This window comes from Pelobates fuscus, chromosome 1, assembly GCF_036172605.1.
Source record: "Pelobates fuscus isolate aPelFus1 chromosome 1, aPelFus1.pri, whole genome shotgun sequence".
In the NCBI taxonomy this organism is placed as follows: Eukaryota; Metazoa; Chordata; class Amphibia; order Anura; family Pelobatidae; genus Pelobates; species Pelobates fuscus.
The window spans coordinates 228,904,872-228,931,671 of NC_086317.1; the positions used below are offsets into that span (position 1 = coordinate 228,904,872).

General features: G+C 41.5%; 1 protein-coding gene across 4 annotated transcripts in view; it reads left to right on the top strand.

Annotated features, from left to right (window-relative positions):
• INPP5B (inositol polyphosphate-5-phosphatase B) overlaps window positions 1-26,800 on the top strand; it is a 152,090-nt gene that overhangs the window by 37,913 nt on the left and 87,377 nt on the right. For 2 of the 4 annotated variants that reach the window (XM_063454994.1, XM_063455013.1), the window contains one exon: window positions 12,464-12,616. In XM_063454994.1, the coding sequence (XP_063311064.1) occupies window positions 12,464-12,616 (153 nt within the window). Of the gene's footprint in view, window positions 1-12,463; window positions 12,617-20,501; window positions 20,596-26,800 lie in introns of those variants that run through there. The other 2 variants (XM_063455003.1, XM_063455022.1) reach the window with 2 other exon arrangements.

The following is a 26,800-nucleotide window of genomic DNA, read 5'->3' on the forward strand; positions in this document are numbered from 1 at the left end:
ACCAGGAACAGGCGTGAGCAAAATCCCAACGTTTGGGTACCTTCTCTACAACATCTTTTCTTAAAAGAATAGAGCTTCTGTTAGGAGTGCCTCTGTTTTTTTCCTTGAAGGATAGCTTGACAGTAGGAAGGATGGTTGTGGTCTTGCAGAAAACTTTATTCTGTAACCTTCTGAAACTGTTCTTATAATCCACCCATTTGATGTACTCTTTTTTTATTCGTGGGCGAAGAACCGAAGGCGTCCTCCCACTCTTTTGGCGTCAAAACTTTCTCTTTTTGTCTTGCCTGTTGGATTCCTGTCTAGACCACTGGCTGCTGTTTCCACCATGTTTTTTGAGACCTGCGAAACCGCCCTTGGTAACGAAAGGACCGCTGACCCTTGTACTGAAATCTTTTATATCCCTGGGTTCTTGATTCCAGAGGTAGGGCTTTCTTTGTTTCCGACATCTGTCTAATAATGTCTTACAAAGGAGTTCCAAAAAGTTTGTTCCTCTCAAAAAGTAATTCACATAAGGCTGCCTTAGAAGCTGAATCAGCTGTTCATGTTCATAGCCAAAGCGCTCTTCTGGCCACTGATGACAAACCCATAATTCTTGCTGATAAACAAAGAAACTCATCAGTGGTATCCGAAAGGAATTCATTGGATAATTTCAGTAGGAACATAAGATGGGAAGGATCGGTATCTGATTTTCCCATAAGAGACTCTTTCAGGGCTTGTAGCCAAACGCTCTGAGCCCTGAGAACCGCTGAACCTGCAATTTCGGCTCTGCACTGGTAGCCTGCGGCTTGGAAGATTCTTCTACTCAAAGTTTCGGCTCATTTGTCCATTGGGTCTTTAAGTCCTGAGACTTCGCCAATGGGTATAGTGGTTTTCTTTGACAGCTGGGCAATCTGAATATCCACTTTAGGAAGATCTTCCCATTTTTCTTCAGACTGTAGCTTGAACAGCAGTTTAAAATGTTTTCAAATAAATGCACATCTTTCAGGATTCTTCCATTCTCTATGAAGGAGATCCAATATTTTAGGTGACATCGGGAAACATTTAACCTAACCCTTGGTAGGTTCTGTTTCTTGTACAGCTGTCGTCACTTCTTTAATACATTTCTTCAGCTCTTCTGGTGGAAAGCCCTCTTCCACACTTGAAGCTAGGCTGGAAATATCAGAAGGTGAAGAAAAAGAGCATTCTCCTGAAGAAATATCAGACAAAGAAGGAGATCTATTTCTCCTACATTTCTTAGGCAGCTTCTCTTGAATAGTCGGTTCTTTCTTCACAGCATCTTTAAAAGATTCAAATGTCTGGGACAAATTTTCATGAAACCAGCCCAGGAAGGATGCCATATCAGTCTGCTTGGCTTTTTCTAGCAATTCTGTAGAGCACTGATTACATGTCTTTTTGCGACATCTGTCAGGTAGAGGTACAGCACATTCCAGACAACATAAGTGCTTAGATTTGCTTGTGGCTTTTTTGGGAACAGATGTTGACATCTTATCTTTATCTGTTTTATCCGGAGATATAGGACTGGACAGATCTGTGGAACCACCAGAAATAAAATAAAATAAAAAATATAAATAGGAACATGCATAATGATAGGTGAATAAAAGGAGAGTTTAAAGAGTTAAATCTCACCTCAAATCACCTAAGGTCCGTGTAGGAAGGCTAGTGACATGTAGAACCAGGACTGTACACCCACCCTTGGGGTCAAAAAGGTTCTGCACAGCTTTTTATGCCAAAATTTTAAATTTGGCGCCAAAACACAGTTTCGCGCATGTGCAGTAGCATGATTCTGTGTTTGGTGGAACGCAACGCCTCCCGGGCATGCGTTCACAGCTGTGCGCATGCGTAATGCCATTGAGGAGGACCGCCAGGGAACTCACAGCAGAAGCCACAAAAAGAAAGTACCCGGTCGCATTCCGGAACGCGAGACCAGAAGTACTGTGCCACTCAGTTCCCGCCCAGGGAGCTATAGGGCACTCACCTCCCTGATCAGCAGCCTGTGCTGACCGCACCATTTCTCCACCTGGACTGGGGGAACTTGTCCGTCCCGTTGCCGGGACAAGAAGAACTGGTATGTGAATCTGGCTTGCAGGTTTTATGGAGGCAGCAGGCGGAGCACGGCTATAATATTCAAAGAAGGGGGAGCTTCTTGTCCAAGACCATAAGGAACATCCCACTTGTAAGTACTGCCACTATACGAAGGGAAAATAAATATTTTATTTAATCCTGAATAGCAATGATGTTAGCTATAACAAACGGTTTATTTCGGTGAACATATTCACTAGCTGCAGTCATGATAAAACTGCTCTTTCCGAATATTATTTCCTGATTGGGTGTTGGCTTTCCTGGGAAGAAAGCATTCTGTCAACTCAGGCTTTATCGGCAAAAGAAGTGCAGCAGTCCCATGCTTTGAGGCCCTCGATAGAACCTGAGAGGTTAATAGAGGACTCACAGTAGAACTGTTTCTTTTAATTTACGTTACTAGAGACAGAAGAGCACAGACTACAGAGCTGTTTCTGTAAACACTCTTGCTTTTTACAAGTACATGCTATCTTTGCGTTCATTTGCAACTTGGTGCCAGCAGCCTCTCCCAGCTGAACATTTTCTATGGTCCTAGGGGACATTTTTTTTAAGAAGATATTTTTACTACGCTATATTTTTTTTCAAAGACATTGTACTGCCATTCTGAAGATGGATGCTAATTTAAAAACCCCTGACGGTAAGTTGTTGCATGTTTATAGAACTTGAAGGCTATTAATGTAGATTAGCAACGTATATACCTGGAATGTCAAACTATGACCCTTCGGATTATTGAATACATTCTATTTCAGTTTACTGAACTACAACTCCCATGATTCTATGTGTATTGCATTAAAAAGATTCTGGGAGCTGTAAGCAATAAACATTATTATTATATTACTATTTATATTGCGCCAGCAAATTCCGTAGCGCTGTACAATCGGTGGACTCACAGACACGTAATTGTAACCAGACAACTGGACACACAGGAACAGAGGGGTTGAAGACCCTGCTCAATGAGCTTACATGCTAGAGGGAGTGAGGTCTAGTGACACAAAGGGTATAAGTAGGGGTAATGAAATCAAGGGGAGACAGACTTTGAGATCCTTGTTATATACTCTCATTGGCCACATTTTAGGTGCATTTTTCTAATAGTGGGTAGGATTTTTTGCCGCAGAACAGCTTAAATTCTTCAAGACATAGATTCAGTGAGGTGCTGTAAGTATCCTATAAACTGAGATTCTGGTCTATGTTAACATGATAGCATTATGCAGTTGCTGCAGATTTGTTGGTTGAACATTCAAGACAGTACATGGTCAATCGACCATGTATACATGTGCGCTGTGGGATTAGTGGTGGGAGGGATTTGCCGTGCGCGCTGCTGGCAGGTCGCGAGGACATCGGCAATGGTCTGTGCGATGCCCTCGTGGACATGTAGTAAAGAGGTCCGCACGGACAGCACTCTGATTCGAGCGCTTGTCCGCGAGGACACTGTAAAGTGGGAAAACCGCAATATATAAGGCGCCCTAATGTAACAGCTGGCGCCAAAAAAGTTCAAGAAAAAAATTGAATTGGACCTGTTCCCTGCCCTCCTTATAATTGTTTACTTTATGTTGTGGTCTTTTATTGGAGTTAAGGTTACCTGCTTATTTTAAAGGGGAGGTGGACTAGCTGAGTTTGGTTATATATTTGTTTAAGTTCTGGCTAACAGGGCGGAACTCTGGTAATTCATGTGTTAAACCTCTGGGGATTTAAAGACCGGAGATGTTTGGTTACGAGTTATATAATTTTTAAGTGAATAAGTTATGGTTTGTTATGCTTTGTAAACTAAATAAAATACCAGGGCCTTTTTCATAACATATCTGAGCCTGCATGTTTTATTATTATTTTTATTCATGTTTATTCATGAAATGTTTATGTTAGAATTAACCCCTGCAGTGCACATGCTACTAATCTCCCACATTCCAAATTTACCATATTGGAATGGGCCCTCTTCACTGAGGAGTCCATTGGAATGCACTAAATTCATTGTCATGTTCATGGAGCCAGTTTGAGGTAATGTTTACTTCATAACATGGAACACTGTCCTTCTGGAAGTAGTGATCAGTAGATGGCTAGACTGTAGATGTAAAATGAATTTACATTGTTAGCAGTACTTCTCAGGTAGTCTGGTATTTAAGCAATGCTTACCTGGTATTATGTAGCCTAATGTGCCAAGAATATGTTTCTGCACCATTACATCAGCACCACAATCCTGAATTATTGACCCAAGTAAAGATGGAGCCATGGATTTTTATTATTTACACTCTATCTTTAAGTGATGTAGCAAAATAAATGTTTGATTAAATGCAGACTTGTGAACTGGAATAAGTGAACATTATGGAGTGTTACAATGTAAAAGATTGCAGAGGCACCATTAATAGTATTATTGAGGTAAACAGCAGAGAGCAGAGAGTGCTCATTGGTATATGTATAAGTAGACCACTAATATATACCGTAGCAGTATCATATAGTCCTGTATCAGCTAATAAATTCTCCACAAATAAATTCCTCATAATATAATATTCTGACATTTGATATAAAGCCAGCCAGAAATAACCCATTCACCAGTTTAATGCAACTAATTGAAATTCACAGACACATTTGTATTTTAATAAGGAATTCTCCAAGTTCAATGTGGCTAATTGCAATGCCTATAGTTGGTTAGATTGTAGCCAACCCTGGTTAATATATATATCAGGTAGCACAACTTTCTTAAGAAAGATAGCAATAGTGAAATAAAGGTGATAATCATAATAATTGCTGGACTGCTATATGATACCACTAATATATAGCTAAAACCAAACCCTCTTAACCCCTTAAAGACACATGACATGTGTGACATGTCATGATTCCCTTTTATTCCAGAAGTTTGGTCCTTAAGGGGTTAAAGGAACACTCCAAGCACCATAACCACTACTATGTGTGCAATTTGACTTTTTACCTGCGGTCTGCGGGGCACTGATCCCCACATCCACTGTTTCTAAATGAGAGCTCTCTGACTGTGCAAAGTCAGGCTGAGCACAGGTAAACTTATTAGCTGACCTCTGCACTACTAAAGAAAGCTCCTAAGGAAAGAGCATACACCTCTTTGCTGAAAGTAGTGATTATGTTGCCTGGGGTCTTCCTTTGATAATATCTAATCCCTAGGTGTTTAGCAATATACCCAACTACACCAAATCGATCTGAAAATAATGACCCTATTCATGTCCCTTCCTAGTAACAATAATTGAAGTGAGTGCTATTCTCCTGCAGTACCGTGATTCCCTGCCTAATTGCCATTCAATGTGTAATCACTAGGAAAGGACACTGAAGGTACTAGTTGTTGCTCTGGAATTTACAATAAGAAATGTTTTCCTATGGGCATTCTTAATGCGTGCGCGCATTCGGCTCCACTCGAAGCTGATGTCGGAGGGGGAGGAGAGGTCACCAGCAACAAGGGAGCCCGGCGCTGGATAAAGGTAAGTGGCTGAAGTGGTTTTAACCCCTTCAGCCCAGCGGGAGGGAGGCCTTGAGGGAGGGGGACACCTTAGGATTATATAGCATGATTAAAACGAGTTTGTTTTCCTGAAACTATAGTGATCCTTTAGATATTTGGCAAATACATCATAGTCCAGTTCAAACAAGGTAGGTAGGGCACACATTTCATATGAGAAAGAGAAATGTGAAAATTGTAAAATGGGAAGAATCATGTAATGTGCCTGCTGGTTCCACTGCTTTCCATAATGACTGCCTCCTTTTAGTACTTCAGACTGCTGTTTAGAACCGAACACTCTGATAAATCACCCAGTGTTTTATTTCTCTTCTTCTCTGTATATGTTCTCTATTCTGACTGCCAGATGCAGAGCTTATGTCAATGATTGACAGGGAGCTAAGATGGGGGCACCCAATTAAAGATAAAAAGGTGTATATTTGTAGGTTACTAGAAAGAAAGAGAGAGGTCAGTTACTAGAGAGAAAGAAAGTGAGAGTTACTAAAGAGAGAGAAAGTGAGAGCTACTAAAAAAGAGATAAAGCGAGTTACTAAAAAGAGAAAGTGAGTTACTAAAGAGAGAAAAAGTGAGAGCTACTAAGAAGAGATAAAGCGAGAGTTCCTAAAGAGAGAAAGCGAGAGTTCCTAAAGAGAGAAAGCGAGAGTTCCTAAAAAGAGAGAAAGCGAGAGTTCCTAAAAAGAGAGAAAGTGAGAGTTACTAAAAAGAGAGAGTGAGTTACTAAAAATAGAGAAAGTGAGTTACTAAAAAGAAAGAAAGTGAGAGTTACTAAAAAGAGAGAAAGTGAGAGTTCCTAAAAAGAGAAAGTGAGAGTTACTAAAAAGAAAGAAAGTGAGAGTTCCTAAAAAGAGAAAGTGAGAGTTCCTAAAGAGATAACTCCTGTCACTTACCTGGATCCCTAGGCGCTGGCTCAGCTCTGCCCAGCTCTGCCTGCTACTCCTTTGTATATATATATATATATTTACACGTGGCGTGTGTGTTTGTGCTTTGGGGTGCACACCCTAATGCAATAGGCTGCGCATGCCTATGCCTCACTAATATATATTTGCTAAATATAGTGATAAGTAAACAAAATATTAAAAGTTCTTGGAAGTGACAGTTTTAGTTAAATTTAGTGCTACAGTGATAGATGTGTCACTTCTTAACTGTGTTTTTAACATCTAATAATTAGATATGATAAAGAGATCTTATTAGTAACCATGTATTATTTGTATCATATTTCAAATCAACAAGGAGGGATACGTTAACCCCTTAGTGACAAGGCTTCAGTTTGCATGTTTAGCGGAAAACTATAGTGCTAGGAAAACAAATTGGTGTATTAGTGCTCTCCCCCACCCCACCCCTGCTCGCGCTCTCCCCTCAAGCACAGAATGGGTTAAAAAGTCTTCTGACATTTACCTGAATCCAGCTGGGTCAGGCTCCGCCTTTGCTCCACCTACCCCGAGGTCACCTGATGTCAGGGACCTAAATGTGCATTGATTTAGTGCTTTGCTATGGGGTTTTAGCTGACACTGGATGTCCAGCATTAGCTAGGCAATCAAAAGTCGCCTAACAAGCCTGGAGTGGGTGTTTGGTAGAGAGTGTTAAAGGGACACTCCAGGCACCCAGACCACTTCTGCCCATTGGAGTGGTCTGGGTGCCAACTCCCACTACTCCTAACCCTGCAAGTGTAATTATTGCAGTTTTTTATAAACTGCCATAATTACATTGCAGGGTTAACTCCACCTCTAGTGGCTGTCTACTAGACAGCCACTAGAGGTCACTTCCTCCTATATAGCACAGGAAACCTGTGCTAGAGCGTCGCTGGATGTCCTCACGCTGTGTGAGGACCTCCAGCGTCGCTCATTTCCCCATAGGAAAGCATTTAAATAATTTTTCAATGCTTTCCTATGGGGAGCGCTAATGCGCATGCGCATTAGGTCTCCTCGGTCGGTGGGCGGGATCAGTCTCGCCCACCGGCCGACGCAATGCAGAGGAGGAGCGGCGTGGAGGAGGAGACAGCGACGAGGGACATCACCGCTGCCTCAGGTAAGTTTTCACCCCTTCAGTAACCGGGGATTGGTGGGTGGGAGGGAGAGGGAACCTGCAGTGCCAGGAAAACGGATTGTTTTCCTGGCACTGGAGATTCTCTTTAACCCTGCAATGTAATTATTGCAGTTTCTCAGTAACTGCATTAATTACATTGCAGGGTTAAACTGACAGGGGCACTGCACCCAGGCTACTTCAATGAGCTCAAGTGTTTTGGGTGTCTATAGTGTCCCTTTAATGTGTCTTTTAAACCCCTTACCCCATTTAAGGGTTACTATAACCCATTTAAGTTGGGGGACTATTCTATGCCATACTGACCCCAAAGTGAACCTGCAAATAAAAGGTTTTAATTACCTTGAATCTAGCGGCAGACAAAGCTCCAGTGCTGATCTTCCGTACCACCTTACAATTTTACTGGAGCCACATGCTGTCCAATAGAGAAGACTGTGATTGGACCATTTTGCTATGCAAAAGATTTTCACGTCTGTCTGTAGTGTTTTTTATGCACAGAACTGACATTGGCAATCTAGGCTGCCAAAGTCACTTGTGCTGCTGGTGCAACTAGTCCCTAACACACAAGATCACTTAGCCGTGGTTTTATGCATAGATTTAAAGCTCTATACAGCACAGACTTCCAGCACAGCATAGTGTCAGTCTGGAGTCACTAAAACTGGCCCCAACTAACTAACAGGAGCCTTGTGTATCCATTGATACCTGGGGCTAATGGTGTGAGGCATGAATTTAAATTTGCTCACATCACGATCTTTAAGTATACATTTAAATGTCCATTGAAAGAGCAGCTCATCAAAAAGTCTGGTGCCGCTTTCCTGGGTATCCATTGTAACTGGTATGAGAAGGGTTAAATGCCATACCTGCAGGGCCTTCTATGCTGCCCTACAGGCATTTAAGCCCACTTTGTGAAGGACGGCATAGAATGCACTAACGTCCTTAAGGATCAAGCTTTGTTTGTTTTGCATTTTTGCTATGTGTGTGTTCAACCTCAGTTTCAATGTTTCTCATTTAGTGCACTAACATTTATTACTTACCATTTTTTAAAGAACAAAAAGTAATTTAATTTGGTTTGACATGTATAGAATCTCTTTAAAAAAAAAAAAATGCAACACTTACCTGGCGCAGCGATTGGTCGTGCTCCACTTCGGAGGACTGTCTGACAACCCAGACAGTCCCCTTGCGGCCTGTCACATGTCCATCCAGGCAGCTGCCTCCAGGGGGACTGCCTAGGTCTATTTTCTGGTTTTAGCAAGTAATCTATATATTGGTTTGAGCAAGTGAGCTTTATACAGGTTTCCATTCCGAAAAACATAGTATCAAAAATGGTTCTTAAAAATCCACAATACACTTAAAGGAACATACAATTGTGTATTTCTAATGCTGTAGTGCCCTAGTCACCATTTAGGTGACCGAGCCCCTGCTGCCAGGGTAAAAAAGGTGAGTTTTACTTACCTTTTTTCCCTGTCAGCATTGGTCTCTGGAGTTACACTCAGCCTCTTTGGCTGAGAACATCGAGATTGATGATTTAAGCCAATCCAATAGGAAAGCACTGGGAGGCTAGTGCACATCATGAGCAGCAAAGTGCGATGCTCGGATGATGCACCTATCAGATAATTGAACTAGTGGAGTTTTACTTTTTCCCGAAGCGCCTCTAGTGGCTCTCTGGAATATAGCCTTTAGAGGCAGGTTAACACTGCAATGAAAACATTGCTGTTTCTGCAGAGCAGCAACGGTTTCAGATGCAGTGTTAAAATTGAGTCCTTATAACAGGCAACACCATAAATGGGTAAGTGATTTACAGAGGGATTTGTCCCCCAGAAAGGTGGAATGAAGCTAAAAATAAAACCACCAATGTGTATATTATAGAAATATATGTATAAAACAATCAATTTAAGAGAAACGTTTTAAAAGACGATAATTCACTAGGGATGTCAAATGAATTTCCCTACTGATTACTTTGCTTTTAGTACTTTGCCCCACAATAAATCTTTATACATCTTTAAAGTCCCAGTAACCACTAATCAACTCCATGTTTAAGTATTGAATCTCATTCACGGAAAAAAAAAAAAACCTTTTCGCTATATTTCATGTATTTAATTTTTTTTTTTTTTTTTTTTACAGGGCCCAGATAGGCTACAGCTAGTTAAGTGAACTATTGGTTGTATAGCCTTTAATACAAAATTAATAAAATACTGTAGAAAAAATACACAAATACTGTACAACTGAACACCCTAATTAAAAATTACATATTTACACCTGCCAAACAATTGTGGCTTTTTTTCTTGAGCCAAGCTATTTTTTACAATATTCCTTTATAAGCATGATTTTAAAGGAACACTATAGCATTGGGAATACAAACATGTATTCATGACGCTATAGTCCTGATGTAACATTTTCATGTGACCAGCCCCACTCCGATCACGTTGAAATCCCATGCCATGACTGGTCCTGTCTGGCTCTGCCTTGAAGGCTGAGCTCATCAATCTTGATGATCTCTGCCAATCCAATGCTTTCCTATAGGAACACTGCACCAGTTATTTTATTGTATCTCAATGGTGAACGTTCAGCTGAATACCGGTGGTGGACTAGGAGGCACCTCTAGTGGCCATCTGAGTGACTGCCACTAGAGGTGTTCTGAAGCCCCAATGTTAAACTGTAATTGGTCTGGTGACGTTTGTCCCTTTAATTGCATAAATTAGTTTGCATTGACACAAAAACTGAGTTTAAAGTGTACTTTAATTCGTCATTTTTAAACCTCCGTTCTTTTACTTATTCATATTTGTATATTTTGGGTCTGTTTTTTTCTGCTCATCTAAAAACTGTTTCACAATGGTTTGACTTCTTACCTGGGTTCGCCATGTGCTGTTTCTTGCCTCTCAGAGAACAGTAAGCGATGCCCTCTGCATCCACTTCAAACACACACTCTGCATCCACTACACAAACACACACACACACACTGCATCCACTGTGCACAAACACTGCATCCACTACACTCAGACTCTGCATCTACTACACACACACACACACACACACATTGCATCCACTATACAAACACATGCACGTAATGCATTCACTACTCACACTGCATCCCCTACACAGACACTACATTCACTACACACACTGCATAACATAATGGATGTGCGCATGTTTTTGGCGAGGAGAGGTCAGCATTTCATCCTTGGACCCAGGCAGCACAATGTCTTGGGGGCACCAGTGCACTGCTGGCACTGTAGCCACTATAGCACATTGCAGTGGTAATGTTGCTTGAAGTGTGACGGGTAACCCACGACTTATACCTTATACGCCGTAGTATCACTATACGAATATCGAGACCCAAGCACACGTACATAGGTAACACACCTTGGTTGCCCACGATGTTAATGCTACGCAAAATCCTAACATACACTACAAAGCTACTATAGAGCTCTCTAAGTATACAGTACATGTAACTACTTATGGCTCAATGATAGTATAACTCTTTAAACACGACATCCAACCACTTTAACTTTGACACACGATAGAAAACTGGACTTGTTCATAACTTTAAAATGTGCATACTTTTTCTTGCCAATGTACTGAATGTTTATAAATATGTACGCTGTTGTGGCGTTTTGAAACTACTGTGTAATCACCTGCACAACAAAAATAAAGAATTTAATTAAAATAAATAAATAAATAAATAAATGTTGCTTGAAGCGTTCTTTTAACAAATAATTTGTTGTACAGGTTCTGATTTTACAGATATTTACATCTCATTTAACAATAAGAGCAATATTTGTAATTGTAGCTGCAGTGATATACAATGGTTAAATGAAAGTTATTAGTAAATGTAATAAAACAAATTTGAAAACACTAGATAATTAAACTCCTCAATTGAGTTGCAACGGGTTATTCACAAAAGTATTAGTAGAATTCAATTAAATTTCAAAGTGAATTTACAATTTCAGGCCAAAGTAGCTGAACTGAAAGCATAGCTGATTTAAATATTTTTCTAATTCAGCTACTTTGGCATTAAAGGAACACTATAGGGTCAGGAACGCAAACATGTATTCCTGACCCTATAGGGTTAAAATCACCATGTACATGGCTTGCCCCCCTCCCCCCCCCCCTCTTTAGCACCCTTAAAAGGTAAGAAAACGTACCTTATTTCCAAGCCTGAAAGTCCGCCAGCACTGGCCACACCCCTGATCTACCTCTTTGCTGACATCATAAGAATTTAGGATTTCAGCCAATCCATTGTTTTCCCATAGGGAAAGAATTGGACTGGTTGAAATCTGCAAGGAGGAAGGATTGGGGTTTGGGGCTAAACACGAGTTTGGCCAACCAGCACCTCCTCATAGAGATTAATTGAATCAATGCATCTTTATGAGCAAAGTTCAGTGTCTGCATGCAGAGCGTGCTCACTGTGCAGCACTGCTCCAGGAAGCACATCCATGTTCTTAGGGCAGATAGGCGCCCCTTTTGGGCATGTCCACCCCTGTGGGCGGTTCTGGTTGCATGATTCGCTTTAGTGGCCCATCCTTTTACACTGCCCACTGACATCCTGCTTCACCAGACACTGCTGGTGCTGATTTACGTGAAAGATAAAAGCATAGGGTATGTGTTTTCTTATAGCTGCATCTTATGAGCTTCCCTTCAGCACCACTGCCAGATAAACAATGCTAGGGAGGTGTGACTGTTTTAGTGCTTTCTGTCAATAAGAATCTGTAATAAGGCCCATCATAACTGTCAGCACTAAGTGCAATGGTCTCTTAGTGGGCCCTACACATATGAGACAGGTTTGGTTTAAATAGCACTCAAATTAATATTTATTCAAATTGTTAATTGTACATTAATAATGAATGCCTAATTGGTTTCCTTTTATTTATTTTTTCTCTAAAGCAGGGGTTCCTCCTGGACTCCCATCGTCACAGTTTGTCTGGTTGAGGAAATACTGGCAAAGAAGTCTTCCTAATCTGAACAGCTTCTTCACGAGTAGCATGAACCGGATTGAGGATCCAGAACAAAATCACATGGATAGCAAATCTGAGTCAGGTGTGTCAGATAAGAGAATTTACAGGGTTATTTACTAAAGTGAGAATTCAAAGTAAATTCTAAGAGATTGTCAGGGGGTACAGGCATTACTCCAGTAAGGGGCCTACTCTAGCCAGGAAGCCTACAAGCATGGGCCTTGTTGGGCAGACGGAAATATCTCCCCACCTGGACTGTATTGAAGATATGCTAAAGAGTAGGTTTCTTACTTGCAAAGACTGCCAGTCGAATGTGACGTCAGTGTCCGGTAGTGTGTGAGTGTGAATGCAGAGTGCAAGGGTGTGTGTGGCAGTGCCTATAGAAACATAGATATAGAATGTGACGGCAGATAAGAACCCATCTAGTCTGAACAATTTTCTAAATACTTTCATTAGTCCCTTGCCCTATCTTATAGCTAGGATAGCCTTATGCCTATCCCACGCATGCTTAAACTCCTTTACTGTGTTAACCTCTACCACTTCAGCTGGAAGGCTATTCCATGTATCCACTACACTCTCAGTAAAGTAATACTTCCTGATATTATTTTTTTAAACCTTTGAACCTCTAATTTAAGACTGTCTTTTTGTTGTGGTAGTTTTTCTTCTTTTAAATATAGTCTCCTCCTTTTCTGTGTTGATTCCCTTTATGTATTTAAATGTTTCTATCATATCCCCCCCCATCACGTATTTCCTCTAAGCATATATACATATTTCCTCCAAGCGTTTTATCCTGCAATCCATGAACCAGTTTACCAGCCTTTTCTGAACTCTTTCCAAAGTATCAATATCCTTCTGCATACAATACTCCAAGTGAGGTCTCACCAGTGTTCTGTACAATGACATGAGCACTTCCCTCTTTCTACTGCAAATACCTCTCCCTATACAACCAAGCATTCTGCTAGCATTTCCTGCTGCTCTATTACATTGTCTGCCTACCTTTAAGTCATCAGAAATAATCACCCCTAAATCCCTTTCCTCAGATGTTAAGGTTAGGACTCTATTTAATATTTGATAGGTTAGGACTCTATCAAATATTCTATACTCTGCTCTTGGGTTTTTTTTACGCCCAAAATGCATTATCTTGCACCTATCCACATTAAATGTCAGCTGCCACAACTCTGACCATTTTTCTAGTTTGCCTAAATCATTTGCCATTTGGCTTATCCCTCCTGGAACATCACCTACACTGTTACCTATCTATGTGTAAGTCAGTGGGTATATGCATGTGTTTGTATCTGGTAATGCGAATTGGTGTATGCATGTGTGGAAGTTTGTTTGGGAATGTCTGGGTCTCTGTGAGCATGTGTGAGTGCTTGTGTACACAAGACTGGGAGAGGACAGCTGGGGGGCAGTAATTTTGTGAGAGACAGAAAGGAACAGAGACACATGTATAGTGAGACAGATAAGACAATCCTGAAAAGATAGACTTGATTAAAGTAAAGAGACTGGCAGAAGAAGAAACTAGAGAAAGGTGAGAAGACATGTGGAATGCTTTAGGGACTGCAACTGGATTTTTGCCATAGGCAGTAAAATCGTTGCACCACCCCTCATAATTTGTGTTACAGTCCCTTTTACATTTTAAGATAAAATTTAAAAAATAAATGTATCAGTCTATAAATTTGGCATTAGGTATGGAACATACATTGCTCCCGCTTGTGCACACATTTGAGGTAAACACAAACGTTTGTTCTTTTAACAGTCCATTAAATACTCAGGTGGAAAAAAAATGAAAAGTGCAAATGTGTAAACACAGCTGCTTAACTGACACGGTGCCAGTAATGCATCCCCAAATGTATGCAGTTAGAAGAATTAGAAGACAGCATTATTTTGAGCAACTAGAGACATTTTTTTAATCAAAAATGTAATGATAGTAAATTTACTGTATTCCAACTAAATTCTCCCAAACTGACTCCACTCATAATGCTTGCATCAACTTAAGTTTCACTAGGGGGCGTGGCCTAACCACGGTAGCGGATGGTCGCAGGTTTGCTGAGCTCCGGGCCAGATAACGGGAAAAACCCTCTGAAAACCCTTAAATTTGGGCCAAACCCGACCCGAATAGCCTCGGCTACTCATCTTAACGAGATGGGGCGCAAAACGAAGAAATTGAAGCCTGAAAAAACCAACCCGGGCACGCATATCGGTGAGCTGTGGCGGAGGGCCCAAGAAGCCTCTACCGCTAACATGGCGTCCCTCCATGGGGGTTGTTCGGACTTCTACAGCGAATCATCTGACGACGCGGAAGGGGAGCTCACACAGGCAGCCCTCAAATCGCCACCGACCCGACACCAACCTCCAACACCTGCCGCGGCCGTTACGCCAGTGAGCATGGAGGCCATCCGAGCCTTAATGGCAGACCACCACAAAAAAATAGCGGAGGAGGTGGCCTCGATTCGGGACACCCTGACAGGCCTCAATGGACGACTAGGGGCGGTGGAGCGCACCACACAGACCCATGAAACGCAACTCCAGGAACTACGGCGGGAGGTTGGAGAACTGAGGAACCTTTCTAGGCAACATGAGCTGCGGTATGCGGAGATGGAGGACAAACGCCGGCTGAAACATCTCAAGATCAGGGGTGTAGCGGACACTATAACAGACTCCGAACTCCCCCATTTTGTGAGACGGCTCCTTACGGTAATGCTCACTCCAAAACAAGCCAAAGCGGTGATGCTGGATGACATGTTCCGCATCCCAAAACCAGCTAAGGCTCCAGAATTGGCCACCCGGGATGTCATCCTACAGTTTCAGGCCCGGAGGGATAGAACCGCAGTCCTGTCGGCGGCCAGGGCCCAGCCGACCTACCCCTTCGAGGGCATGACTTTAATGTTTTATGCAGACCTGTCGGGGGCAACGTTGGCCTGGAGGAGATCCCTGCAACAGCTCACGGCACTCCTACGGGAGCAACATATTACATACCGCTGGGGCCCAGCTCACACCTTGCTGATAACGAAAGGCGACGACACGCACAAACTGCACTGCATACAGGAGGCGCCGACGATCCTTGGGCTGCTCGGCCTCCCTCAGACCATACTACCCCAGCCCGCACCCAAGGGGAGACGCCCGAACCCTCCAAGCTGGGAAACTGCCAGCAGTGTTGAATTTGTACCCAGAGGACAAGCCGGTACATCCACCATTTCTGCCACAACCTGAAGGCTTACATGAATCTCTGGGACTTTGCCCCACCATGGAGACTGTTGTACATTATTTTACTATACAGCCGACGACGAACTCACTCTCGCCAGGGCACAAACGGCGAAACCCCGCTGAACTGTTAGGCTACACCAGGCCCGAACTCTCACTGTTAAGGTCTATGAGATTACGGAGCTGGCAACTCTAACATTGTTTCGAGCACGTTAGACCAAGCAGCCTGCATGTTCTCTGGACTCTTGTTTATGTTTCTGTTATCCTGTTGATGTCATGTTCACTATGTGAGGTATGGACCGCCAGGGCTTGCACCGCTCTCAAAACCACCGGCAAATGCTGGCGGGACCAGACTTATTTCTTACTGCCGATACCCGCACAGGCTACTATCTGCTTACATTTAATTTTATTTTATTTTATTTTATTTACACCATAGCGGGTGACCATCATGCGTTGCCTTAACCTCAGCAAATCAACACTGCCACATGTATAACTCATACCCGACATAGATTGCCTAATGTCTACGAAACTACAATACTGGGCATATCAAAGAGAGAATTGACATAGTATACACCAGACCCCAGGGGTAACTCACCCATTGTCTGCTTAGCTTGACATAGAATCCTACTTTACTGCATAGACCACACCGCGAGGGCTACTCCGTCAGATGTTTAATTTTTCGATAGCTTATAATGTTACTAGCTCCCCGGAGAGCCCTACACACGAGCACATTACCTGCACGAGCACACTCCCGCAGGTCAGTGTACCCATACAAGGAACACATTCACACACGTTCCCTCCTAGCCTTTAGACACACTGAACTCCAGGAACCTGGGGGTGCTTTCCACACGCGCCATCTCATCGCGCTGTTGGGCAGAGATACCGGGCTACGAGGGCAGAGCAGGCACACTGTCCTCCCATGTACGTTTAAACGCAAAGAATGGTAAAATCTAATTTATTTTGTATTTTATTTTTTTCCTTTTATGCATTTCACACACCAGTCAGTTTCTTAGCACTGTCATGTTATGTATATCTTAAGGAAATCTAGATATTTCACCTTGTCTCTGTTTGGATATTACTGCAACCTATATGTCCAGCTAGCGACCACCAACATGTGAAAATCTTACGGCATTTACCGTTGATAAGTTCTTGTCATATACTTCTTAAAAAAAAAATGTGCATTGAAATAACTGCCATGTTGTAAATGTCTATTGAAAAATGTGAACGAGAGCTGTTGTGGCTTAGTTTGCAAAGTTGTTCACCACTTGCACGCAAAAATAAAGAATTTAAAACAAAAACAAAAAAAAAAAAACTTAAGTTTCACTACTAACAAAGTCCTAATTTATTTCACTATGAATTCATTTTCAATGCCTTAGGATCAGCGTCGGACATAGTCTATCTAGCCACAGTGTCCTGGTCAAAACCATTCTTGCTGATGGTGTGTACGTGAAACATGCTGCCCTGTAGCAGATAGTGTGTGTATATATATATATATACCATCTGCTAACATTTAACATCTGCATACCTCATACCAAAATTTCAACACCATCAACTCTCCAACCTCGCAGAAACCTCAACTCCCTCGATCTCCAGCACTTCTCCACCACACTCCAAACACTCCTGTTACCCATCTCAAATCTCAACTGCCCTAACTCTGCAACCTCACTCTACAACTCCACTCTCTCCTCTCAACTTGACATCATGGCACCTCCTACAGTTAAACGCAGCAAGCGCCCCCAACTACAACCCTGGCACACTAAGCTGACCCGTTCCCTCCAAAAATGTTCCAGAACTGCTGAACGCTGCTGGAGAAAGTCTCACTCTGCATCTGACTTTGTCCACTATAAATTTATGCTGCGCTCCTACAGCATGGCTCTTTCCTCTGCAAAAGTAAACTACTTCAAAACCCTCATAAGCACACTGTCCCATCAACCCAAACACCTGTTTCACACTTTTGATGCTCTTCTTCGCCCTGTGACTACCCCTCCTTCCACCACCTTGTCCGCCACAAACTTTGCATCTCATTTCACTGAGAAGATCTCTACAATCAGGAAAGAGATCTCTAATCTCTCTCCTTCCCCTATCATTATATCACCCAACCCCACTCCCCCTGCCATCCTATGCACATTTGCACCTGCTACAGCACAAGAGGTTTCTGCACTGCTCCTGTCCTCCCGCCCCACCACCTGCTCTCTCAATCCTATTCCCTCGCATCTCATCCGCACTTTGTCTCCCTCTCTTGCTCTTCCTCTCGCTAGCATTTTTAATCTCTCCCTTTCCTCTGGCACATTTCCCTCACCCTTCAAACATGCAACCGTAACCCCGATTCTGAAAAAGCCCAACCTTGATCCCAACTCCCCATCCAACTACCGCCCTATCTCGCTACTCCCATTTGCCTCCAAGATCCTTGAGAGAGTTGTGTACGCCAGATTGACAGACTTTCTCGAATCCAACTCTCTGCTTGACCCCCTTCAGTCTGGATTCCGCGCTGGTCACTCTGTCGAAACTGCTGTGACCAAAGTATCCAACGACTTAATTGCTGCTAAATCTCACGGCCAATACTCTATCCTAATCCTCCTTGATCTTTCTGCCGCATTTGACACTGTTGATCATCAACAGCTTCTTCACATTCTTCGTAACTTTGGTCTACGGGATACTGCTCTCTCCTGGTGCTCCTCCTACCTCTCCCAGCGCTCTTTCAGTGTTTCTTTCTCTGGTTCTGCCTCTTCTCACCAACCCCTCTCTGTCGGCGTCCCCCAAGGATCTGTCCTCGGCCCCCTATTGTTCTCTATCTATACTGCCTCCCTTGGTAAACTCATCAGCTCCTTTGGTTTCCAATATCATTTATATGCAGATGACACGCAAATCTACCTGTCCTCCCCTGATCTCTCTCCACCCACCTTGACTCGTGTTTCTGACTGCCTCTCTGCTATTTCCAACTGGATGGCTGCTCACTTCCTTAAACTCAACCTGTCCAAAACAGAACTTCTAGTTTTTCCTCCCTCAAGTGCTGCTACTCCTGTTGTCTCCATCCAAGTCAACGGCGCTACTATCACCTCTACCTCGCAGGCTCGCTGCCTAGGGGTTCTTTTCGATTCTGACCTCTCTTTTACTCCCCATGTCCAATCGATAGTCAAATCCTGTCGCTTCCAACTCAAGAACATAGCGCGCATCCGCCCATATCTAACGCCGGACGCGGCTAAGATATTGGTTCATGCTGTTGTTCTCTCTCGCCTCGACTACTGCAATCCCCTTCTGACCGGTCTTATATGTTCCCAGCTTGCACCGCTGCAATCTGTAATGAACGCGGCTGCGAGGCTTATTTTCCTGTCCGGTCGCACCTCCCACGCCTCCACGCTCTGTCAGTCCATGCATTGGCTTCCAGTTAGATATAGGGCCCAATTCAAAATTCTGGCACTTGCTTACAAATCCCTACATAATGCTGCTCCAACATACCTATCCTCCCTCATACACAAGTATGTCCCGTCAAGACCCCTGCGCTCATCCCAAGACCTACGCCTATCCTCTGCTCGGATCCCCACCTCTGACGCTCGCCTTCAAGACTTCTCTAGGGCTGCACCTATTCTGTGGAACTCCCTTCCCTCCTCAATCAGACTTTCACCCAGCCTCCACTCCTTCAAAAAATCTTTGAAAACTCACTTCTTCGTTAAAGCGTATCAATTAAACTGTCAGCAGGCTTCTCATCCCCCACCCCATGACTCCTTTCCTGCAACTGTCAAAAATGACCTACCAAGCACTCAATAAACCCTTCTCTAACAAACTATTTAATTCCCCTACTTTAACCCGTTTGTGTCACTATACCCCACTCCCTCTAGCATGTAAGCTCATTGAGCAGGGCCCTCAACCCCCTCTGTTCCTGTACGTCCAGTGGTCTGATCTCAATTATGTGTCTGTTAGTCCACCCATTGTACAGCGCTACGGAATTTGTTGGCGCTATATAAATAATAATAATATATATATATATATATATATATATATATATATATATAAACATACACATTGTTTGGAAGAAATATAGAGGCAAGAAAAAGCAATAATGTACAATTCATTACAATTAAACTTAGACAATACATTAAGTTGTTGCTAATAGGTGATACTAAAGGGATTAACCCCTTAAGGACACATGACATGTGTGACATGTCATGATTCCCTTTTATTTCATAAGTTTGGTCCTTAAGGGGTTAAATTACCAAGTGAGTTAATTTGTACAGAATATCCTTTTAATTTACTCCTGGCTTGATATTATAATTTTGGATTTTGCTGCTTTTTGTTATTTATTGTTTTTCAATTTTATAATTTTTTTTTTTAAAGTTGCAATGTTTACACTTCCATCCCCTTATGGGACAATGATAATCTACATGTTATATGCACATTTGTTGCAAAAAGCAGAGCACATATAATTGTAATTGAGTCGTACTGATGCTCTTTTCTCTCTTGTCCTTCACAAGTTGACTAACATGCAAGTGTTTATTATTGGGCAGACAGTGTTACATGTGTCACCTAGCAAGCAGCAGTAAGTCTTAGAAATAACATGATGTGAAACTGCCTAGCTGTGGTCACGTGTTCTAGTAGTGGTTTTACTCGAAGTCCATGCAGATTAACCCAGCCCATAGGCAGGCACTAGCTGTGTTTCAGCACTTCCGGGGTGGTGCGTTTCAAACCTCTATCTGGGTTTTCGGAGCAGATTGGTTTACACGAAATGTGGGCCGGTGGCTCTGAGTGTGATTGGCTAGCATGTGTTGCTGTTGTGGTAGCGGTGTGGCTGCGGGCAGGGCCCCTGGCTGTCAGTAAAGGCAGGAAGAGCTGCTGAGATGTCTGGCCGGGGCTCGCAGCGCATCGGTAGGAGTAATAGATAATGGCTGCACTGCATCAGAAACCCAGTAGCCGATATAGATCTCTATGGGGATTCGGAAAGTGCTGTGGCATGGGCTTGTCATGTTAATACAGGGCAATTCTGGGTCAACGTTCTAAAAGTGGAATGGTCAGCATGCACTTGCCATTGGTTTCCATGGTGACTTTAGAACTTACCCTAGAATTATTCTTAATGCGTGCCTCCTTTAAGTCTATACCTGTCTGTGTAGGATTGATTTTAAGTGGTGCTGGTATGGACAGGCACGTGTGTATACTGGGAACAGAATTATTAGATTTTTTTTTATTTATATGTTAATGTAGTAATTAATCCATCAGTATGCTCTAAGCCCCTGGTCAAGTGCTACTCTAGGTCTTTATGTTGCTTTCAGCCTGACACATGCAAATGCAAGGTATAATGGCCCTATGTTTAGAATGTTGATTTAAAACATGCATCACGTAGGACACTAATGTTTTCATTGGATTATCTAGTAGTTTTCCTTGAAATGTGTGATGTGTGAGGAGTCTTTGTATTATCATACAGGTTAGGTGTGGGGGAACGTATTGTAGTTCCTGAAGATGTATTATTTATTAGGACAAAAGTGAAGTACATGAGATGACTTGTGCATTTAACTTTATGTTCTACTTCTTTCTAAAGCACCAATAGAATTTTGCCCAAATTATCAATTTATGTAATCAGTGAAGTCCTTAAATTGGTTAATTCACCTGCAGTACCAATTCAACATCCGGGTTAAATAATACAGACATCTTTTTAACCTTCCAAGGCTGATTATATGAACTCACTTGATTTGGATATGTGTATATATACATACTTGAAAAGTGAAGTCCCAGTATGCCATTCATTACAAAATATTTCGATTTTTTTTTCTTTGTGGTAATTCACTGTACATTAAATATCTTGTATTCCTGCACTGGATGTGGCATTTCTATGACCGTTTGAATGGCTTTGAAATTTGACTTGACTTTTTCTTCTTACCTGCAAATTGTATGTTTAAAATCTATGCACTTGTCAGCTGACACACTAAGCCAACCAATGCTGTACAAATGTGGACACAATCATCATTGTTAATGCAGAAGTGAGACTCCCATATTCACAATGATGGGTATGGGGCAATAAAGTTATCTAAAATGTTGCACCCATCCAGGGTAAGTAGTAAACAGTTTTATGAACAATTTGACAACTCATTGGTTGCATGCTACCACAGTGTCCCTTGCTGCTGGAAACTCCTGCAAGGCATCAACTGAGAATTCTCCGCCAATGAATGTGGCATGGCCAACTTAACTTAGTGGCAGGAGCTTCAAGTAGCTGTTGAAGTGGTGGTGGCTACCTGCCCGAACCCAGGTTAGTTGTCAAACTGTTTATAAAATATTTAACTACTTAATCTAGGAGGATGCCTGCAGTGGCTATGAAGCTTTGAAAGTTCATTTTAATCATTGTAATAACACAGTAGATTTTTTTTTTTTTTTAAAGAAGGTGGCAAATCAACTTTTTTTTCATGTATATAAAGACAGCATTAAGGTTTATTGGTGTTTCCTCTATTTGAACTCTAGCATGGATCATTAATTGTTCCTCAAATTCATGATTTTGTGGTATTTACCTTCTAAACCACATCCTTATTACTGGTCTAACGTGATTCCTACTTAATAGATTGGATACTTCCTATAAATTGCAACATATGTTATTGTATTCTTTAGGTGTGTTTAGACAGTAAGTCAGTTATTAAAGCTTTGCATGGATAAGGCAACTGACCTTTTTGATTCCACTCATAAATCTTTAATATGACAAGATGTCATAGATACAATGCCTACTATTGATATGCTTTCTTTTAGCTAATAGTATAGTTGTGAAAATACCCACGTGCTTGTGAAAAATTCCATCTAACCTTACTTAGAAATACTAATTTTAAAATACAGTACGAGAAGCAAAATTACATTTTTAATTTTTTTTTTCCTATTAACCAGATTTGTACAGAGACAGCAAAGTCTTTTTTTTTTTTTCCTTCTGGTCTTTAAAATCACAACAAGCTAATCTAAATGCACAGAAAAGTGCCTAAAAAGACCTGACCTAAACAGGGAGGACAATTCGATTTACGGTATTACAGCGCAGTCAAGAGAAAAGCCACTTTAACAACAACGTATCAGGCTTCAATCTAGTTTGATACAGCGCTTCTTAACATTGCATTTTGTTTCTAATCAATCAGTGTTATCTGAGCAATGCTTCTCTGCAGATGGTACTTTGAACTAGAGTTCATCACATTGGCTCCTTTAATAGTCTAATGCATTTGATCTAGCTATTTTGAACAGACTGTGACTGTGGTGATTTTGGTACTTGACTGTGGTGATTTTGGTACTTGAAGTGTTCCCTAAAGAGCAACAATTAAATAAACATAGAATTTAATCAATGAAAAAGCAGTATTGGCTAAAACATGGATTTGGTTGTTTATATAGTTCTTGGTTTTTCTTTAATTGTTTCAACCCCCTATGTGCCCTATGTGGTAATAGTTTGCGTTTCTCCTTTTGCAGTTTTCATTTAATATTGTATTAGTTTATTTTGTTGTTTACGTGTTCCTCCCTTAAAGTGTTTATTTAGACATGGTTTTTTTTTACCGTTCTATTGATAAATGTAGTGCTTTGAGGAGTACATATGGAAGATGAGCATGTCTGCTTTTTTTTTTTTTATATTCCGAAATATGCTTGATAGTTTCCCTCCCTTGTGTGAACTAGATGGATTTATAACCTTGGAAAAAGTATTGTGTGACAGGAACAGCAGATATCAGTGATGAGCTCTCACCACCAGTAATTTATGAAATAAATGTTCACAAGTAGCAACACTGTGTTCAGGAACAAGAAACTTTATTGTTAATAGCAAGGAATGTTACAGTATGCACTAAAATGTTACTGTCACTTTTCTAGATATTACACCACTGAATAGAATATTGAGTCACCTATAACTTGGTTTAAAGAGATACTGTAGGTACCAAGACCACTTCAGCCCGTTGAAGTCATCTGGGTGCAAACTTCCTTGACCCTTAACCCTGGAAGTGTAATTATTGCTGTTCTTATAAACTGCAGTAATTAACTTGCAGGGTTAAGTCCTCCACTGGAGGGACTTCTGACTTCTTAGACGACTTTTGGTTGTCTAAACGATGCTAGACATCCTCACGCTATTCATGAGGACCACCAGCGTTGCCGGAATCCCCATAACAAAGCATTGAATAATTAGCAATGAGGTCTCCCTCGTCGGCGGGGGCGGAGTATGGGCGGAGCCTGATCCAGCACCGAGGGACATCGGCACTAGATTCAGGTAAGTGTCTGAAGAGGGTTTTAACCCCTTCAGTGATATGGGATGAGGCACTCCAGGATTCTACAGTGCTAGGAAAACTAGTTTGTTTTGCTGGCACTAGAGAATCCCTTTAAAGGTCCACTAAAGTCACCCAGGCTACTCTATCTCAATGAAGCTCTGTCCTTTTATCTCTACTAGGAATTTTTTTTTTAATAAACTGCAATGTCTATATTGCACGGTTAAATCCTCTTCTAGTAGCTGTCATACTGCCATTTGCAAGAGGTTAGTCTGCAGCACTGACGAAGGAAAACTTGGTCACGTGACATGGAAACCTTCATAGGAAAGCAGTGATTCATTGCTCTCCTGTGGGGGGAGCTTGGATATGTATGTGGTGTTTGCTGTGCTTGCGTATCAGGTCCTTAATACTCCTCTGTGAGGAGAATTGTATTGAACCATTGCAGATGAGGCCATACCTCCTCCATGACGTTATGGGCGTCAGGGAGATAGATTTTCTGTCCTTTCATTTCACCAGTAAAATGTTCTTTTACTTCTCTTTTTACAACTGGTCTAAATTTAGCTGTATTTTCTGAGTAGGATATTTCTATGAAAAATGGCACAATTAGAGAAAAGCAAGCACTTTTTAGAGCAAATTACTAATTAGAAACAGATAAGAAAAAATGGATACGCCTCCCCATTGTTTTATTGATTCTCTTTACTGTATGCTAACTGCTAGTTGCAAAGGATAGTGCTTCTAACAAGGATTGATAGGGAGCTAAAATGGAGGTGCCCAATGTCGGGTTAAAGAAGCATGAATTGATACAATTAAAGTGGCTCTGTTATTCCTCCAGCAGAAGATGATGGCAGTAGATGCTTTAGTTTTATTTTTACAAATATTTTATTTATTTATAAAAGCTACGTAAGCTTGAGAAGTGACCACAATGTGTATTAATATAACCTGCATCTCTACTTAGTTGGCCTGCTTGATTATTGGTTATTTTCCTTTTTAGAGTAGCGTGGTGTATTTATTTGTTGTTGCATAGCCAGCGATGTAAACCTTCACACATTATTACACTACATTTGTTAGCCATAGGAAATGCATTTTTTTTTTTTTTTTTTTACGGCACTGCCCAAATGCAATAAAAAATGACTGATTAGTAGATATAGCCCCAATGAAAACATTATGCATTATTTTCATTAGAGATTTATCTAAAAACAGCTTGCAAAAGCTGCAGATCTCTTATCTTACTCACACCGTTGCAATCCCTCGCCTTCTTCCCTAGCCCAAATTTTCAGTCGCTGTCCGATCCAGGACTTACTGCAACTCGGTGAGAATTGTTTTTGCAAGGCAGGTTCTGTGGGCTAACCAAACCAGGAAGTAACAGGACCTGTTGTCTGATTGACAGCTACGGGGTGTAACTAGGTTAATTTGTAAATGTGCCAATTTCCATTAAAAGCTGCATTTTTTTTAATAAAAACAAAAAAAGACACTCTTTACCCATGAAGCATTTCAGCAAGCTAAAGTTCTTTAGGAATCTAGAGTGTCCCTTTTGAACCATCACTTCCCAGGATTTCTAACATTATTTACTTATTTGTATCTTTACCAAATAAGTACAGTATTTTTCTGTGTATATAACAACCCCTATATTTTTTGAACCCAAAATTAAGAAATACATATTCTGAATCTAAACACCAATAGCACTGAAGTCCAGTTTGGCTGATCAGGATACCTCACCGGTTGCGGGCCCCCTCACACTCCGTTAAGCCGCTCCCTGAGGTCCGGTTGGCAGCAACGATGCCCTGTGCCTGCGGTACCCTATGGGGGCTGTCCGGACAAAGCCTCAGTCTGCGGCATCTATCTGTAGTCCGGAGGCGTGAGGAAGCATGCAGTAGTGCAATATCTCCCAGATCCGCACACACAATTGATTAAATTCACCAAGAAGCGGTGTACAACACATATTATGCCCACAGGAACCTGGCAGTAGCGAACCCAACAATCAGCTGAATGTTCTGTCAGCAAGTAGCCAAGTTTTGTGCCCAAATTGTGCTGAGTAACTACCATAAGTATTTGGCTTAATAATTAGATTTTTGAAGGAGCTCCAGCCACATGTGACTAGCTTGGTTGGCTGTCAGGCCCCATGTACAAGAGTTTTTTTGTTTTGTATTTTAACCCTGCAGTGACATTCCCTGTATAGGACAACCCCCAATTTTAGACTAGAACATTTAAAAAAAAAAAAATGTTGGAATCAATACTAGCATAGTCCATTTTAACTTTATTTTAATCATTGTTAAGCTCGGCCTTTGGTCTGTGGCACACAGCATGCGGATAAGAGGATACATGATTTTATCAGAGCTTAAAATTACTTGCTAGGCCACTGCAAATCTGCAAGCATCTATGGTACAATCACCAGGGGTTAATGCCTGCTCACCAGTACTAAATTTACAATAGCCAATGGCAAGTGGTGTTGGGAAATTTTGAGCTATTTAGTAAAACGACAATTATCGATATTTGAAACCGAATTCAAATAAAATTTAATGACAAAACAACTAAATTGGAAAAAAAAAGTCAGCTATGCTGCCAGTTTGACTATTTTGGTCACAAATATGAAATCCAAACACTGTTTCCATTTCTCAAGCTCAACTGCTATATTTGCCATGGCTTTGCCTGGGCAAACCCGGATTTTATTAAAGACACGGAGGCTCCTATTATGCATATCTCTTTCTTTATTTCCTCAGCAGCAAAGATAGAGGAATATAAATATTATCAAAAATGAAAGAAAAAACTGTACAGGCATAACGAGTAGCCAATCACATAACAGAGGAAGTAGCTATATAAGTCCTGTGTCTCCCACAATCCTCCTCTTTCTTTGCTGCTTCCTCAGACAGCTAAGTATT